Source organism: Convolutriloba macropyga, unplaced genomic scaffold (assembly GCF_964194025.1).
Source record: "Convolutriloba macropyga unplaced genomic scaffold, txConMacr16.3 SCAFFOLD_2206, whole genome shotgun sequence".
NCBI classification, from domain to species: domain Eukaryota; kingdom Metazoa; phylum Xenacoelomorpha; order Acoela; family Convolutidae; genus Convolutriloba; species Convolutriloba macropyga.
In genome coordinates, this window is record NW_027450309.1 from 19,526 (window position 1) to 35,463 (window position 15,938).

General features: G+C 38.0%; 2 protein-coding genes across 2 annotated transcripts; one reads left to right on the forward strand and one right to left on the reverse strand.

The window, feature by feature from the left end:
- Positions 1 to 7,475: 7,475 nt before the first annotated feature.
- LOC142355784 (uncharacterized) lies at positions 7,476 to 14,966 on the forward strand. Its single transcript, XM_075407842.1, has 4 exons — positions 7,476 to 7,591; positions 10,350 to 10,481; positions 13,836 to 13,979; positions 14,721 to 14,966. Exons 1-4 carry the CDS (start codon positions 7,504 to 7,506, stop codon positions 14,858 to 14,860), a joined length of 504 nt encoding a protein of 167 aa, XP_075263957.1. The 5' UTR covers positions 7,476 to 7,503; the 3' UTR covers positions 14,861 to 14,966.
- Positions 7,805 to 9,736, reverse strand: LOC142355783 (uncharacterized). Its single transcript, XM_075407840.1, has 2 exons — positions 9,307 to 9,736; positions 7,805 to 8,778 (listed from the first exon to the last, which is right to left on the reverse strand). Exons 1-2 carry the CDS (start codon positions 9,734 to 9,736, stop codon positions 8,531 to 8,533), a joined length of 678 nt encoding a protein of 225 aa, XP_075263955.1. The 3' UTR covers positions 7,805 to 8,530.
- Positions 14,967 to 15,938: the final 972 nt, after the last annotated feature.

Below are 15,938 nucleotides of genomic sequence, written 5' to 3' on the forward strand. Positions count from 1 at the left end.
TGCCTTAATCTGTTTAATTCCGGCCCGCAAAATCAAGAGCAGAAAATAGTGAACATTTTGCCTAGCGAAATCCAATCACAAATTGAAAGCGTGTCTTTGCGTGGTGAAGTCGACGCTAATTTAGTAAAATACGACAGGTGCTGTTTCTCTCTTTTTTTTTAAAGATTTTCCTGTCTTCTTTGTTTATTTTTTGAGTAAGCAGGGTCATATGTTTTGTCAGCAGTCAAAGGTTCTTGTGAACAAATTATGTATTCAAATGATTTTTGACGATTAAATGATTAAGTTGCATTGTATCGGATTCAGAAACTCATTTTTTGTAATTTGGCAAAGTTCAGTTGTTTTCCATTCTTGTGAAATAAAAAAACCTCATTGGCCTACACGTCTGAGTATCCATCAATTATATTTCAGAACCAATTACTCTATTATATTGAAAGTTCCCATCTCTACTTCTTTGGCAGACGACTGTGCCAAGAATGTGGATAAGTAGGGTCAAAACATTATGCTGGAACACAAATTACCGAGCCTCCTTGTTGCAGTCTTTAATAACGCCTCTGACCAATCGCTTAAATTGAATTTAGGAACTCGCAACTCATCTAATCTTTTTTCTTCTTTCAATTTGCCAAAAGTTGCCTGCTTCTGAGTCAATTTTGAGGAGTATACAAATGAATTTTTCATCTGCAGTTGGTGTACACCATGATTACTTTGAGTGATCAACCACCTGCTTGCAGTAAACGCATACGTTAGGTGACCTCTAAGAGAATGTCTTACCACGTGGTTGCTTGAGCACCAGGAACAGCTAATTTCATATTTTCTTGAATATTTGGAACTTTAACTTTGAAAAGAAATCATGAATTTCATATCCTACTTTGTCTTCGCTTTACATGAAAACGCTGACCAAAATCTCTCGTTTCGAAAAAATCTCCAATTTCCTAAAGAAACTCCAGCTACTGCGTATGATATTAAATTTTTATTCAAATAGTTTAGGAACACGTGCAAAAGATATTTTGAAAGTTCAGTTTAAATATCTTTAGTTTATTTAGTTTATAATTACAGCGCGTTTATGAAAAATATTACAAAAAATTTACTCATTAAGTGGCCAATGTCGGATTTCTCGATAATGTATATTATATATATATATATATATATATATATATATATATATATATATGTATTTAGTTTGCGGTTGGTTATGTTTTTCAGCAAGAGCTCTAATTTGAAAAAATTGATTCAAATGATGTTGTTTTCAGCTTTTTAGTGATCACTGGAGTATAGCCGGATGAGTTCTTAAAATCAATTTCAAATAGGAAATGTTACAGCTAATAACTTCAGTAACGGAAAAGATTTTTCCACTTTATAAACAAAATTGCTTAGAAAACAGCAATAGCTTATTATAAATTACAGAAGCTTGCTTGATTGAAGAAACTTCAGTAACGGAAAAGATTTTTCCACTTTATAAACAAAATTGCTTAGAAAACAGCAATAGCTTATTATAAATTACAGAAGCTTGCTTGATTTAAGAAAGGGCTTTTAGAGTTCTTCAAAAATATGTTGATGCAGCAACATTTCCGATAGCACTATAGTGCAACATGCATTTCAAACTATTTTGAGACCAGTTTCGTCACTACAATTTGATCAACTCGTGTTTATGCTTCTCCAAAAGATAATATTTAAAAGATTGTATTTCCTTTGTTTTCTACTGTAGTAAAAATAGACGACAGTTATAAATTTCAACAAAATATATATTTTTTAATAGCCACCGTCAGCTTTTCAGACGGCTATTACTTAGGCGCTCTCCTTTTTCCTTAATTCGCTTTACCTTTTGATCACGTTTTTCGTTTTACGTAAGTGACGACTTTCGCGTTTGCCTTCTTACTTACCTCATTCACTTTTTCAACTGAATGGTCTTTTAAATCCATTCGCTCAATGAATTACGTAAGATAGTGAATTCAGTCAAGGTCAAAAGAGCAAAATCAAAAGAGGCGGGTTAAACCGATAAAGCCCGGTCATTAAGTCATTGAGAATTAGGCTATCAAAATTCATTAGAGTATTTGCTAGCTGAAGTTGGAATTAAGCTTTTTAGCTTTTTCTTTTGAAGCTGACTTAAGTATATTTTTGGAATCCAATTGAAACTGTACGCCGAATTAAAACACTTTTTAACACTGAAAAAAAAATTGAAAAAAATTTTCATTGATCTCTTCTTTTTTTTTTCTTTTTCTGTTTCAATCCCGATGTGAATCAAGCGCGTCAACGGAGGCTATTTTCCGGCAATCTGCCGGCTCATAACCGACTAACGTCGGTCGAATTGCTCTAAAAGGACTGGCGAGCAGTGGGCTTCAGCAGTAGCCAGCTGGGGCTTAGAGATGCAGCAGGCGGATGTGAGAGGAGGGGGGTTTAATTGATGAGGGTAGGGTTGAGGGAGAGCTGGACGAGAGGGGGTATGATATTTTGCGGTTAAGGGAGAACTGAATGATATTTTGCAGTAGATTTTAGAGATATACAGGAGAGTTCTGATTATTAGATCAAGATGGTGATTTGATTTTTGGGAAAAAAGTCTCAAAAATCAATTCTTTTTTTACCCATTATCAGTGCGAGAAAGTCAAGATGCAAAACTAATCTTAGCACTATGATTTACCAGGGGGTCCGAAGGGTTGCCCAATATGGTCTTCTTCTGCAAACTTCCTCGAAATCAGTCGCAGGGGATACCATAGATGGTATGCATTTTTACTTTTCTAGGAATTCGTTCACTTTTCTGGTGGTATCTTAATAATTCAATGCATGCTGGGAAGATTTCATATCGAATTATATCACTTCAATAATGGTTATCTAGATTAACGAAATTGAACCGAATATTGATTCTAAGCGCATTTTCTTGACGATTCATTGATATAAACTCTTTGACTAAAATCAATTTGCCCCTGTATTGGTAATCTGGTAAGTTAAACTTTCTTTCTATTAATTCCCACTAGTGCAATACTAAGTTTGACTGATACTTTAATAGGCCCACTCAGGCTTGAGCTGATTGCGTGGAGTCTATTCCCATCAAAACAGTTCTGAATGCTTACAACTTCGGTACGGGTAAGGATTTTGTGAAGATGTCGGCTGCCGTTTTGTCAGTAGAAACGCAATGAATTGCAATAATCCCATCCTCCGTCTTGTCCAGAATGAAGTGAAATTTTTTCTCAATGTATTTGCTTCTCTTGTGCATGACTAGTTTTTGGCACAATTTGATACAGCTCTGGTTGTCCTCTCCAATTGCTACTGGATGTTTCTGTTGGATACCGATATCCTCCAGAAGTTGTTTCAGATAAAATGTTTCTTGAGCTGCTGCTGCCATGCCCTGATATTCTGCTTCTGATGAAGAACGAGGAAATATGGCTTGCTTCTTGACACCCAAGCTGAGTGCTGCGCCACGTCCGTTGAGCTTGAAGTAATAGCTCGCCATTGATTTTCTGTCGTTCACATCACCACACCAGTCTGCGTCACTTTCCCGCACTAACTCATAACTATCGTCCTTCGTGTAAGTAAGTTTTAATCTTTTTGAGCCTTGAAGATATCGCAGAAGTCGTTTTTCGCATAGCCAGTGTTGATTGGGAGGTGAATTCATGTGTCTGGACATAATGTTGACCGTAAACATGATGTCTGGCCTCGTCTGTTTGGCCAGATACAGAATTGATCCAACCAAGCTTCTGTGGATCCTTTGGTTCACTTCATCGTCTCCGTTCTGTGCTGTCTGGAATTTCAAATTCAAATCAGCTGGAGTTTTTGAGGGTTTGCATTGATGCATTCGAAACAGCTCAAGCATTGTTTTTGTATAACGTTTTTGGTCGACTGTGACTTTTTCCTTTTTTGGTCTGATTCTTAGACCCAGAAACCAGTGTGATCTCCCTCGGTCTTCCACGTGAAATGTTGCCTCGAGTGCCTTCTTGACATCGGAGATCATTGTCATGCTTCTTGATGCTATCTTGATGTCGTCAACCCAGACCAATAGGAAGTTGTGACCCTCTGTCTCTGCTCTCGCGAACAAGCAATGATTATTCCTACTTCTGGTAAACCCCTAACTCATTAGTAAGTTTGCCAGTTCTTTCTACCAGTTGTTAGCTGTCTGTTTCAAACCTTATTTTTGTTTATTCAGCGACATACTAACTTCCCTCCATCTGATACTTGTTTTAACAAACTCCTGTGGCTGTTACAGATACACTTCTTTATCTATTGGTGAGTAAAGGAAAGTTGTTTCGACACAACGCTGATGCATCACATGGCCCTGCTTCGCTGATAGTTGAAGTAGAATCCTGAATGTCTCTGGCTCACAGGTAAGTGCGAAGGTTTCAAAGTGGTCCAGTCCTTCCACTTGTTTTAAATCCTTTCGCCACATAGCGTGCTTTGTATTTGTCGACTTGACCACTGTGTCCGAATTCCACTTTGTAGACCCATTTTCCCGTATGAAGTCCCTGTCTTTTGTTTGTCTCACTGGGTCTCACTGTCTCATTGTCTTGGAGTGTGTTGACTTCGTCCTTCAATGCCCGTGCCTCTGGTACCAATGGTCACCTTGCTTGGCTTTGTAGAGTTTTTGGGTTGCACATTGTCACCCTCAGTCACAGCATGATGGTCTTGTCTTCTCTAAAAAATTCCGGAACATTCCTTGCTCGTGTCCCTCGACTGGACTCCGCCCTGTCCGCTTGCTCCAGTGCCTCTTCAAAGAAACCAACTGTTTCTGACTGTTAGAAGTCCTCTGTGTCACTGTCCTCTAGTGACTCCGATTCTCTGAGACTCTCCTTGTTGCAGTCGATTCTTCATCAAGTGCTGCTTCCTCAAAATCCGAGGCCTCTCTTCTCAGTGTCGTCTCTTGAGCGTTCACGCTCTTTGCGGCATGCCACTCTTCCTTTTTTGCAGTAGACGTGCCCTGCTCCTCTTTGTTGCCATAGCCTTGATCACCATCATCTTGTTGCCAGATCCCCAGTTGTTGTGACCCCTCATCTAATAGGTTGGGCGTCTCTGTGTTGTCAGGGATTGAGACCCCTCGGACTCCTTGATGATCACATCTCGAACTGTCACCAACGTTCTTGTGTGTTGGGTACGTACACCAGGTATCCGTTGTGTCGTTCAGTGTAACCCTCAAATTTTTCCAGTATCCTGGGTTCAAGTTTGCTGACGTCTCTGTCCATCTTCCTCATGAAATCTGTGCAAACAAAAATAGATATTTTACAAACTGAAATCTTGGGTTTCATACCTGGCATCAGCTCTACTGGGCATTTTTGTTCTCGTCTCACAGCATAGTTCCCGGTCCTTGTTGCGTGAAGAATTGCTGCTCTCCACATCATCTTGGGAAGACCCAAGTCAATAAGCAAGCATCTTGCCATCTCCAGCAATGTCCTGTTGCACCTCTCAGCTAACCCATTCTGTTGTGGCGTCTTCAGTCTGGTCTTCTCCTGTAAAATGCCCGCATCTAAACAGCAGTACATCTTGAGAGAAGTTCCTTTGCATTGTCTTTTCTCAACTTCACGGGCGTTCCCACACAGAACAAACTCCTTCAGGCTGGCCAGTGCTTCGCTCTTTGCCTTAAGCAAGTCCACAAACAAGAACTTCGTGCACTGGTCTTTAAACACAATGCAGAACCGGATCCCTGACAGTGACTCTACTCTGAAAGATCACATCACGTTTGTGAACATACTCTCGAGCTACTCTTCTGCTGAGGCCTCTGCCACTCTTTGTACTAGAGTCTTTGTGATCTTGGTCAATGCGCACACATTGCATACACCATCGAGTTCCCCCACTGTCCCGGCGCATTCCTAACCTCATCCGCATGATTTGGATGACCCAATCGTCTGTGCCACTTCCTTGCACTGTCAAGTGTCACGCTGTTGGAACTCATCTTGAACTCTAGAACGCTGCAGGGCAATTAAAACAAACTATGTTGTTGTGTTAGTTTTACCCGAGTTACCTTCTGGAGTTTCATGCAACTGTTTTTTTCTCAAAAGTGAAGCTATTTCCCCACTTCGTGCATATTGAGTCTGATAGGAGGTTTGAAGAATAATCAGGCACACGAAAAACCTTTTGAGTTTGCATTGGAATTGCCCTTTGTTTGAGGGTATGCTGATCCTCACACAGCCTCTTCCTACCACTTTCCTCACACAGGCCTCGCCGTTTAGATTTATGACCACTGATTGAATGAGCACAAAGTCCAGGAAGACTCCAATGTTCGTCACTATGTGATCTGTACAAACACTGTCCACTAGCATGCCTGCTGTCTCCCACTGGTTAAAAGCTGCCCAGTATTCCTCGTCTGGTGAAGCCAATGTTGGTTCCATTGCCCAGGACTCATGTTTACTTCCATCTTTTTGTCTCTTGCATGCCCAGTCTAGGTGAACTTTCTCGCCACACTTGCTGCATTGTGCTGTCTCTTTCCTCCTGTAGCTCTTGACAAATTGTCCAAGGATCCCACACACAAATAGTTTCCTTTCTTGGGTCCCTTCTTGAAGTAACGCTTCACTGCCAGTGCCACTGAATCACTTTTTCCCTCGTGTCTCTGTGCTGTGCTCTCATGGAAGTTTTGCAGCCTTTTCCTCAACTCTGTGAAATTCGTTGCCGGGTTGAAGCTTTCATGAATAACAAAATTTTCATACCTCATTGGCAGACCATTGAGGACCAAGGCGCTGAGGAAGGCCTCTCAGCCTGCTTTCCCTGCTTCTTGTAGCCTTGTGAGAAACTCCTGTCCTCTGATGAAGAAGCTTTTCAAGTCTTCAGAACCCTCGAGATGCAGTCAATTAAGTTGTGCCAACAAAGTCTCCACACTCTGAAATCTATCTTGCAAAAGCTTCCAAGGCTTTGCTCCATCTCCTATGCCGTCATCTCCAACACAGTCATGTCTCATCAGCATGAGGGCTGTTGCTTCTTGAGTCAATACCAGCTGGCACTTGCAACTTCCTTCTCGTATGCATCCTTCAGCACCTTGTGGTTCTTCTAATGATTGCTCGCTGCATTGGCTAATGGTGCACTCATTGGGTTGTGATTTCTAGTAGTGATTAGTAGAGTCCCATCGTCTGCATCATTGCCACAAATCTCGTGTTCCAGATCGGAAAGTTGTGTGCGTTTCCTCTCTAGGTCAGCAGCTTCACTGTCTGTTGATTCATCGTAGTTTGAGCAAGAAAAACAGTTGTGAAAAAAAGGTACTAAGCAGAAAAGGATTATGAGTGTCAAAAGCCAATTAGTTTTGCTTTTAGAAGTTAGCTTTACGACTTAGAAAATTGCTGGGCCCGAAACCTGTTAAGTTAGTTTTTCGCAAGCTAAATAAAAAGCGTTTTTACCTAAAAAGAAAGATGATTTCTCAAAGTGAGAGAATAACAAAAATGATATTTTACAATAGAATTAAGCGATTTACAGTAGAGATCTGATTATTAGATCAAGATGGTGATTTGATTTTGGGGGTGAAAAGAGTCTCAAAAATCAGCTATTTATATACCCATTATCAGTGCGAGAAAGTCAAGATGCAAAGCTAATCTTAGCACTATGATTTACCAGGGGGTCCGAAGGGTTACCCAATATGGTCTTCTTCTGCAAACTTCCTCGAAATCAGTCGAAGGGGATACCATAGATGGTATGCGTTTTCACTTTTCTAGGAATTCGTTCACATTTCTGGTGGTATCATAATAATTCAATGCATGCTGGGAAGATATTACATCAAATAATCTCACTCTAATAATAGTTATCTAGATTCAACAACTTGAACCGAATATTGATTCTAAGCACCTTTTCTTGACGATTCAATTATATAAACTTTTTGACTAAAATCAATTTTCTCCTGTCTTGGTAATCTGGTAAGTTCAACTTTCTTTGTTAATTCTCACTAAGTTCAATACTATAGTTTGATTGATATTCTAACAAGTCAAAAGATTGGCGTGGTTGGAATTTGGGCAGGCGTTTTGAGTTGAGCGATATTTCTCATTGTCTCTGCGGTTTGTGTCTTGTTAAAATCAGGAAAGATTTAGGCTCAACTTGATTTAAATTTCATTCACTTGATTACTTTGTTGTGTAAGTGGTTACCATAAGGATCGGATGAGGATGTGAACCTTGATCCCAATTTAGTGCTTAGCGAATTGTTAGCTGTTGAGATACTGTTGCTGGTTCCAATTCGTAAATTACCTGACAATTTGGCGACTGAGTACTGGTTATTTCATGCATCTGTTGATAGCAAACAGGTTTTAATCAGGAACTGGTATCATTTGCCGCTATCAGAAGTTAACATTATCTTGTGGTGATGATCATTGATGCACATCAGTCACATTTGCAGGATTATGTATCGGAGAGATAGTTTTGAATAACACAAGCTATTTAAACCCGACTAAATGTCATTTCTGCGTAAACTATCGCCATTTTGCGCAATTTCTATCTACATAATGCAATATTTTAGTTAAATCTGACAAATTTTCTGGCTGTTTTTTTGTTTTTTAATGGTGTTTGTAATCCAAAAAGCATTCCATTTCCGTAATCGACATAAAGTTTTTCCAATAAACAGTCATCGTGATATGAAACTGGTTCACTGAAGTCTTGAAAGGATCGCAAGCAATAACGAGATTCCAACTATCGTAGACTTGGAGGGATTGATAATGAATGCCCGAAGACATACTGTGAATTCGTGGTTCTCTTTAAAGCACTTCTTCTCTGCTAGACATCCACTATCTGCTATTGCATCTGCATACACAATACAGCAGTCAGTGTAGTTGGCCTCCCCCACTCTACTCGCACTCTCTTCCAAACATGAGCACAATTCTGCAGAATTTGATCCTAAAACACAAATTCCTTCGATGGTTTGTTTCGATGACAGCATTTTTTGGCGTTTTGCCAGATTTTGACACAATCTGTCAGAATCTTGCAAGATAACCTTTCATTTCACCTGGGGTTATTAAAGTGACTTCTATTAAAGTCATCGGAGCGGCGTTATATTTTTGAGTGAGGAAAGTAAAACCTCCCCCTGTCCCCTTAGAGAACGCAAAAAATTCAGTTGCTAGCCTTTATTACTAAAGTTGCAATTCAATTTGAGTTTCAATTGGGCACCAACAATCCACAGATATAATTAGATGATTAACATGAGGATAGTCACACCGTAAATGAAAGCATCACCAGGACCGACAGTTGAGAGCTGTTGGCTCATACTGCTGATCTGCCCATCAGGAAGTCGTGCGGTAGCCTCAGCCCTGATTTAGCTTCTGAGGTAGATTTTTATTGTTATTGCAACGTGAATGCAAATTATATTTTAATATTGCAAGAGGGGAACCAGTTCCTATTGAAGCAAAAATTGACTTTTGAACTGACCGTCTGGCTGTCCATGATCGTTCATGCACCTGTAGGCCGCTTCATCCTCTGCCAACTTGTAATTGACGGCTTGTTGGGCTATTATCGCTGGATCTAGGGTGGAAGTTTTACTAGCCTTCTTCCCTCCTCCTCCTCCACTGCTACCCCCTCCTCCTCCTCCCCCTCCTCCCCCTCCTCCTCCTCCACCACCTCCCCCACTGTTGCCACTACTTGGTTGACCCCCTGAATTGCCATTGTTCGAGTTTGATGATGCGGCATTTCCTCCTGAGTTCGGATTTGCCAAAGTAGTAACCCCAGCAGAATTCGAACCACCAAGAGTTGATTTCCCAGATGAAAGACCCCGTCTGGCATAAATGTATCGAGTCGTGTCATCTGTGTCCACAAAATAGAGAGAGGACCATATAAGGCAAACAGTGATCACTAGGCTCATCTGTACTGTTTTTGTGTATTTGAAAATGCGGTGATTAGTAAAAGGGGTGCTTCAGATTATTCAGAATTGCTTCTTTATTCAGAATTGCTGATAAAGAAATGCTAGATTTTTTGGGAACTTCGCATTATTATCGTTCAAGGCGCATGCTAGGTAAAATTCAAGTGTGACAAAATTTTCCACTATTTTTGTTGCTGAAAATAATAACAGGTTGCGAAACTTCTAACTTTTGCTTTTCAACTCTAATGTTCCCGTTAGTTGTATTTCAGAAGTCAATTTGGTTTTGATGCCTTTTGATGCATGTTAATGTCTTACATTAGCTGGGTTTTGAATACGTCGGAAGTGCTTCATTTTCCTGCGATGCGAGAGTCTATAATTGATTATTGCACCTGTATGCCAAATAAATATATTTTATTGACCAGTCCAGTCCGCACCTCGTGCGAAGAAGACCATGCCAATCATTATTATCGCAAGAACGCGCTGTATTCTGCCCCCCCCCACACACACACACACACTCACTCACTTAGTGGGCATTTTAACTTTACCCCCACCCCAGGCCCACCTTTATTTTTTATACAGTAATTGGGGTAGCAAAAACACCGATATGTGGTTTCAGACATCAACGAATGTGACTTTGATGATCCGATCTGTGGAAACAACTCGCAATGTAACAACACAATTGGCAGCTATTTCTGCACTTGTGATATTGGCTATTACTCACCCGACAGTACGCATCATGACTGCACAGGTAGGATACCATTAGAGATCCTTTTCGAATAAATTATATATATGGCTCTACTTCATTTCAGCCCAATTCATTTAACCCCGCATACCTTAAGGCCTTATCATTTACCCCTCTATCATTGCATCCCGCCAATTAGTAGTCGACATTAAAGGTATGTTTAATACGTACGTTGTCCTCTCTGTTTCTCCTTCACGAGTCATAAACAGTTATTTTATTTCCATAAATTATTTTTGTATATATTCTAATGGGCAAGTCCAATGGGCAACTGAGGTATCGCCAAGTGATTGTTTTACTAATTTAATAAGTCAAAATAAATAAAAGATTGAAATCGGGATGAAAAGATAGAGGGGTTAAGTGATAGAGGGGTGAATAAATCAGGGTGAAATGATAGGGTGTTAAATAAATAGGTGTGAAAAAGCGAGACACCGTTACTTTGGTATATGGTCGTTGAGACAGGTCTATGGTGGTCACCCCATGAAATGCAATTGAAAGTTTTTTTAAAAGAAAAATGCATTTAGCGTATTTCGGAAGTGCCATTGTGATAAGAACCGTTGATAAAATGTATAAGATTGAAGTTGTCTTTGAAAATTTTTGTAGACATTCATTGTTTGATTTGGAGGTACAATTAAGGTCTCTTACCTTTGTTGTACCTTTAAACGAACAAGGCGGCTCAGCAATGTGCGATGACACATAAGGTTCCGACCCCGCCCATCCACAATTTTGGCATAATTGTCTACCAAATGAGGAACAGATAGAAAACCCAAAAATTATTTTTCAAAAAAATTGTGTATGACCGATAAGATAGCCTCTAAAGCAAATAACTGTGGTTTAATAATTGAAGCATTAAATTGCTGTGATATGCCAATATTGGGAAAGCGAGTCAAGACGAACAGCAAAATCAAACAACAACAACAACAAACATTATTTACATCAAAAGCTTTGTCCGTTTTAAAAAACAAAATTTAATAACAACGTCAATATACCGTCAGATGAACCTCAAACTAAACAAAATAAATTATAAATCACCAGAAAGGATATGTACCAGTCCATAAAAAGGTTTGGTAACAATTAGACAAAAAAGAACAAAAACCGTAAAGTTAAAAAATTTGCTTATTTTTTTTTAAAACAATTAACTTCAAAGTAATTAAATCCATTAGAAATCAAGTAAAATAGCCCAAAGGTTTACGATTACCAATGTTTCTATAGAAGGGCATTAGGACCTGTCTTTTTCATTTCTTTAAGCGGCTAAAAAGAACAACAAAAAAACAACAAACAAAAATTCAATTGAAACTTGCCAGAAAACGCTGTCAAAACCGTCAAGCCATATTTCGGCCCTCAAAATATATTCGTTTGCGCTTTCTTCAAACACCGATAATTTAGCAATTGGCCATTTCCAAGTGAGACTAGATAACAAGTAGACAAAGAAGAGAAAATGGCAAAAGTATGTAATAATTTTGAATTTTTTTTCGAAACAAAATTATATCCAAAGTCATGAAAAACATTAATCACAACATGAAATATTTAAATAGGGTCGTTTATTTATACAAAGGAATTCTCTGAGACCTGCAAACTTCCAAAATAATTCTTGCGTCTACAAAAAGAACGTCAAACATGACAAAAATCAAATTTATTTACTTTTTTTTGTGAAAAACCGGTGTCGAAGTCAGTAAGGTCATAACACATTCTTTAAAAAAATAGATTTTGGGACATTAATCCGTTTTGAAAACCTCCCCTGATACCCATAATGTCATATTTGACCTGTAACTAACGAGATTAGGTACCAAAAAGAAAGAAAACAAACTTGCGAAGTTAAAAAGTTTTTTATTTTCAGTTTTTTTTTGAAAGTCATGAAAGCCATCAGCTATCTACTCATATCAGAATTTTGGCTAGTCTATTCTTCCAAAAAGCCAGTGAAACCTATCATTATACAGGAAAATCCATACATCTGAAATAACAAAGTAAAAATGACAGTTAAAGACAAAATTAAAAAATTCAATTAATTTCTTGAAGAAAGAAGCGGCGAGGCCGTTAAAAACTATAATCTCTACCTTTAGGGATTTTAATAAATTCAAGTGTGTTGCTTTTTGAACGCCAATAATGTGATATGACAACTGTCAGTAATGTGATAATGTGACTAGAAAACGTGAAAAACTGGCAAATTTCGAAAAACAAAAAAATCTGAAATCTAGTAGTATCAAAGCCAGAAAACAATAACTTCAGGCTTAAAAACGCAATCGAAACTAAATTTCAAATCAGTAGAATGAAGAAGCATTCTTTCTTTGCTGACACTAAGCTGTGAGTTGACCAAATTAAACAAAATGGAGGAAAAGTTCATTAAGCCATTATTTTTTTTTAAAAATCAATTATTTTTAAGAGTCGAAACGATCAAAACTTTCAAGTAAAAAACTAAATGCATTAGCTTGGAGCTGCTTAGGACGATAATTGGACCTATCACTCCTGAGCTCTCATTTGATATGTTCTGTTCTTTATTATTAAAAAAAGATCTTTTTTCAAAACAAAGGACCGACTGATTGCAATCCGAATTCTTTTTGGATTGTAACAGTCCAAGATTGGCCCAAAACTAGCCCTGCTATTGCTTATTGTCCGTTATGAACTATTGATTTGTCGAATATTGTAGATATAGATAATTTGTAAGTTGAAAACCCCCCCCAAAAATTCTGCATTTTTGATAATAAACGTGTAAAGCTAGCAAGAAATGGCAAAGTTTTAATTACAGAGCACTTTTACCGGAAGTTGCAGTAGTAATAGCCCCCTTCTGAGTCTACAAAGATTGTATGAGTGTTTTTTGGGGTTGTAGTGCCGCAATTTGTATCAAAGTGGACTAAAGTAGCTTATTTCGTGCTGTTTTTGATGAAAAAGGCTGAATTTTGAAATGTTTATACAGAGTTTTTGACCGAAAAATCTTAAATCAGAATAATCAACAAGGCTTGTTTGTCCTTAAAAATAAATTCAACGACACTATTTTTAAAAATATCAACAAATTTTAGCAAAATTGACGAAAAAATAGGCAAAAATTTCGGAAAATGTGAATAAAACAACGTGAATTCACTCTAATTTTTTCAGAATTGTAAACCTCGATAACTCCCTGTAGAAAACGAAAATTAAAAAAATCTTTTTGTTTCCATATTTGCGCTGGACGAGCTTTCTAATGATACCAGTCTCAACTCTCTACGATGAATATATCGATCGGCGAAAATTGACTGAACAAAAAAAACCCGTTTGAGTATATAGTTCCTCCCCCCTCAAGAGGGGTCGGAACAATAAAATATGACAAAACTTTCAAAATTAAACTTCAGTCTTTTTGAAAGTCTTGCTTAAAATTAAAGTTGATTTTAGACGTGGAGGAATGTCTGGATGATTATGGGAATGAGAGCGATATATGTGGGGACTTCTCCAATTGTACAAACACCATTGGCTCATACTTTTGCACTTGTCTCATTGGATTCAAAAGTCCACTCGGAACTGACCACGACTGTACAGGTAAAACATATTTCCATTAAAGCTCTTTGGAATTTTGACGATCAATTTTTAAAATACCAGATTAATGCAGTGCTAGATTCTAGAGTGACAGAATTTTCTATATGCAGTGCCAGATTTCGAAAATTTGGAAGCTTGTTTTTCAAGCAAGATTACGTGACTGCAAAAGTTACATCCAAATTCTGATTTATTTGGTCTATAAATCACAGCCACATTTTTGAAGTGAGTTTAATTTCGTATACGGTTTTGGAAAAAAGCACACAAAATTTTAGGTAGGAAAATTTCTCGGAAATAAATCAGTCCAGACGGAAATGAAGCCCCACTCGACTGTTCAAGAGCTACGCATTTAGTGTATTTGGTTTTTACTCACTTGCCATGGCCATGCCTTAGCGGCCCGTGGGACTTTATATGACACTATCACAACCGAACAAATCATCACGACCGAAATCAGTGTTAATATGGGGGTTCATTTCAGGTGGGGGTATACGCTTGTAATGAGGATTCCTTCAGAATTTTTTTTTGCAAGACTTTGCACTAAGTTTTCGCACTACAAAGTGGATGAAGCAGCTGCTTTAAAAAATTAGTGCGAAACTCTTCTTTTGGACCCAGACTAAAACACATTTGTTCAAAATGAGACGACAGTTTGGGCTCAAATATTTAGATATTTAAATTGCAATTTTGTGGCAATCTAAATGAAACACTTCCGATTGTTTATATTAACCAGATAAATGAAATTTTGTTCAGATATTGAGGAGTGTGTGGAGGTGGTGCCCTTCATCTGTGGAGATGACTCTAACTGCACGAATACTGTGGGCACTTACAGCTGTCAGTGTAACCTGGGATACAAGAGCCCCAATCTCACTCATCACGACTGCACAGGTTAACAAAACAACTCATTTACCCAAATAATGAACTATATCTGTCGTGGCACAGAAAACCATTAACAAATATCCCTATTATGACCGTAGTGCTGAATAAGGTTGCATCTATGCGCGCCTTGGTTATTAAGGTTCCCTACTGGTCGGCGTCTGTTAGTTATTTTCTATGAAAGAAAATACGGCGATCTAAAATACTAAATTTCTAAACTTAGTGAACATCTGTCACCAATTATGTGTTTTGCCTCTACAGCTTCACAATGATTCACCATTTCATATTTTGTCTTACACATAGATGCAGTGAATTATGATAAATGGAGCAAGAGAGGCCGGCAAAAGCATTATTGGCGATATAATGGCGTTTTTTGTAATCAAAATTCTTTCTAAACTTGCTCTTTTTTGAAGCTGGTTGGGCCAATTATTTTGAGGTCACGTCATAGTGCAGCAGTTCATAAGGATCAAATGTCGAGTCCCCCATCGTTTCCGCGTTTTTGCGTTTTCCGTCATATTGAACACAATCTGCCTTTTCTTACAAAAACCTCTTTTTCAAATGTCACAAAGCTTTAAAACATTTTTACTTTAAAAATGCTTTGGTTTTCACATTTGGAAAATTTAAAAGAACATTTTTGCGGTTTTATCTGCGTAATTATATTCCATGGTGCTCAATTTACAAAAAATGGTTTTGAACTGTTTCCGAGAAAAGAAAAATCGACAGGTTTTGAAATTCGAATAAGAAGTTTTTGGTTACAAATTGGTCATCACTTTTTCCGAGACAAAAATCAAGCAACGAAAATTTTCGAAATTTTCTCACATAAAGCTTTAATATTTAATTGAAGAATTATCAGTAGTTCCCTCTAGCAGTTATCAAAAAAGCGTTTTTGAAAACATTCGATTTTTTTATAATAATCTTTAAGATTCAATAATTTACTCTTTTTTCCAAACCTTAGCTCATTTTTCTGCAAATTTAGACTTGGAAACCTCAAAAACTAGAATCTTTTCAACTTCTATGTATTGTACGGCATTTGTTGATCTAACTTTTCAATTTTACGTTATAACTGTTTATTAGATGAAAATAGCAATAAAGTTT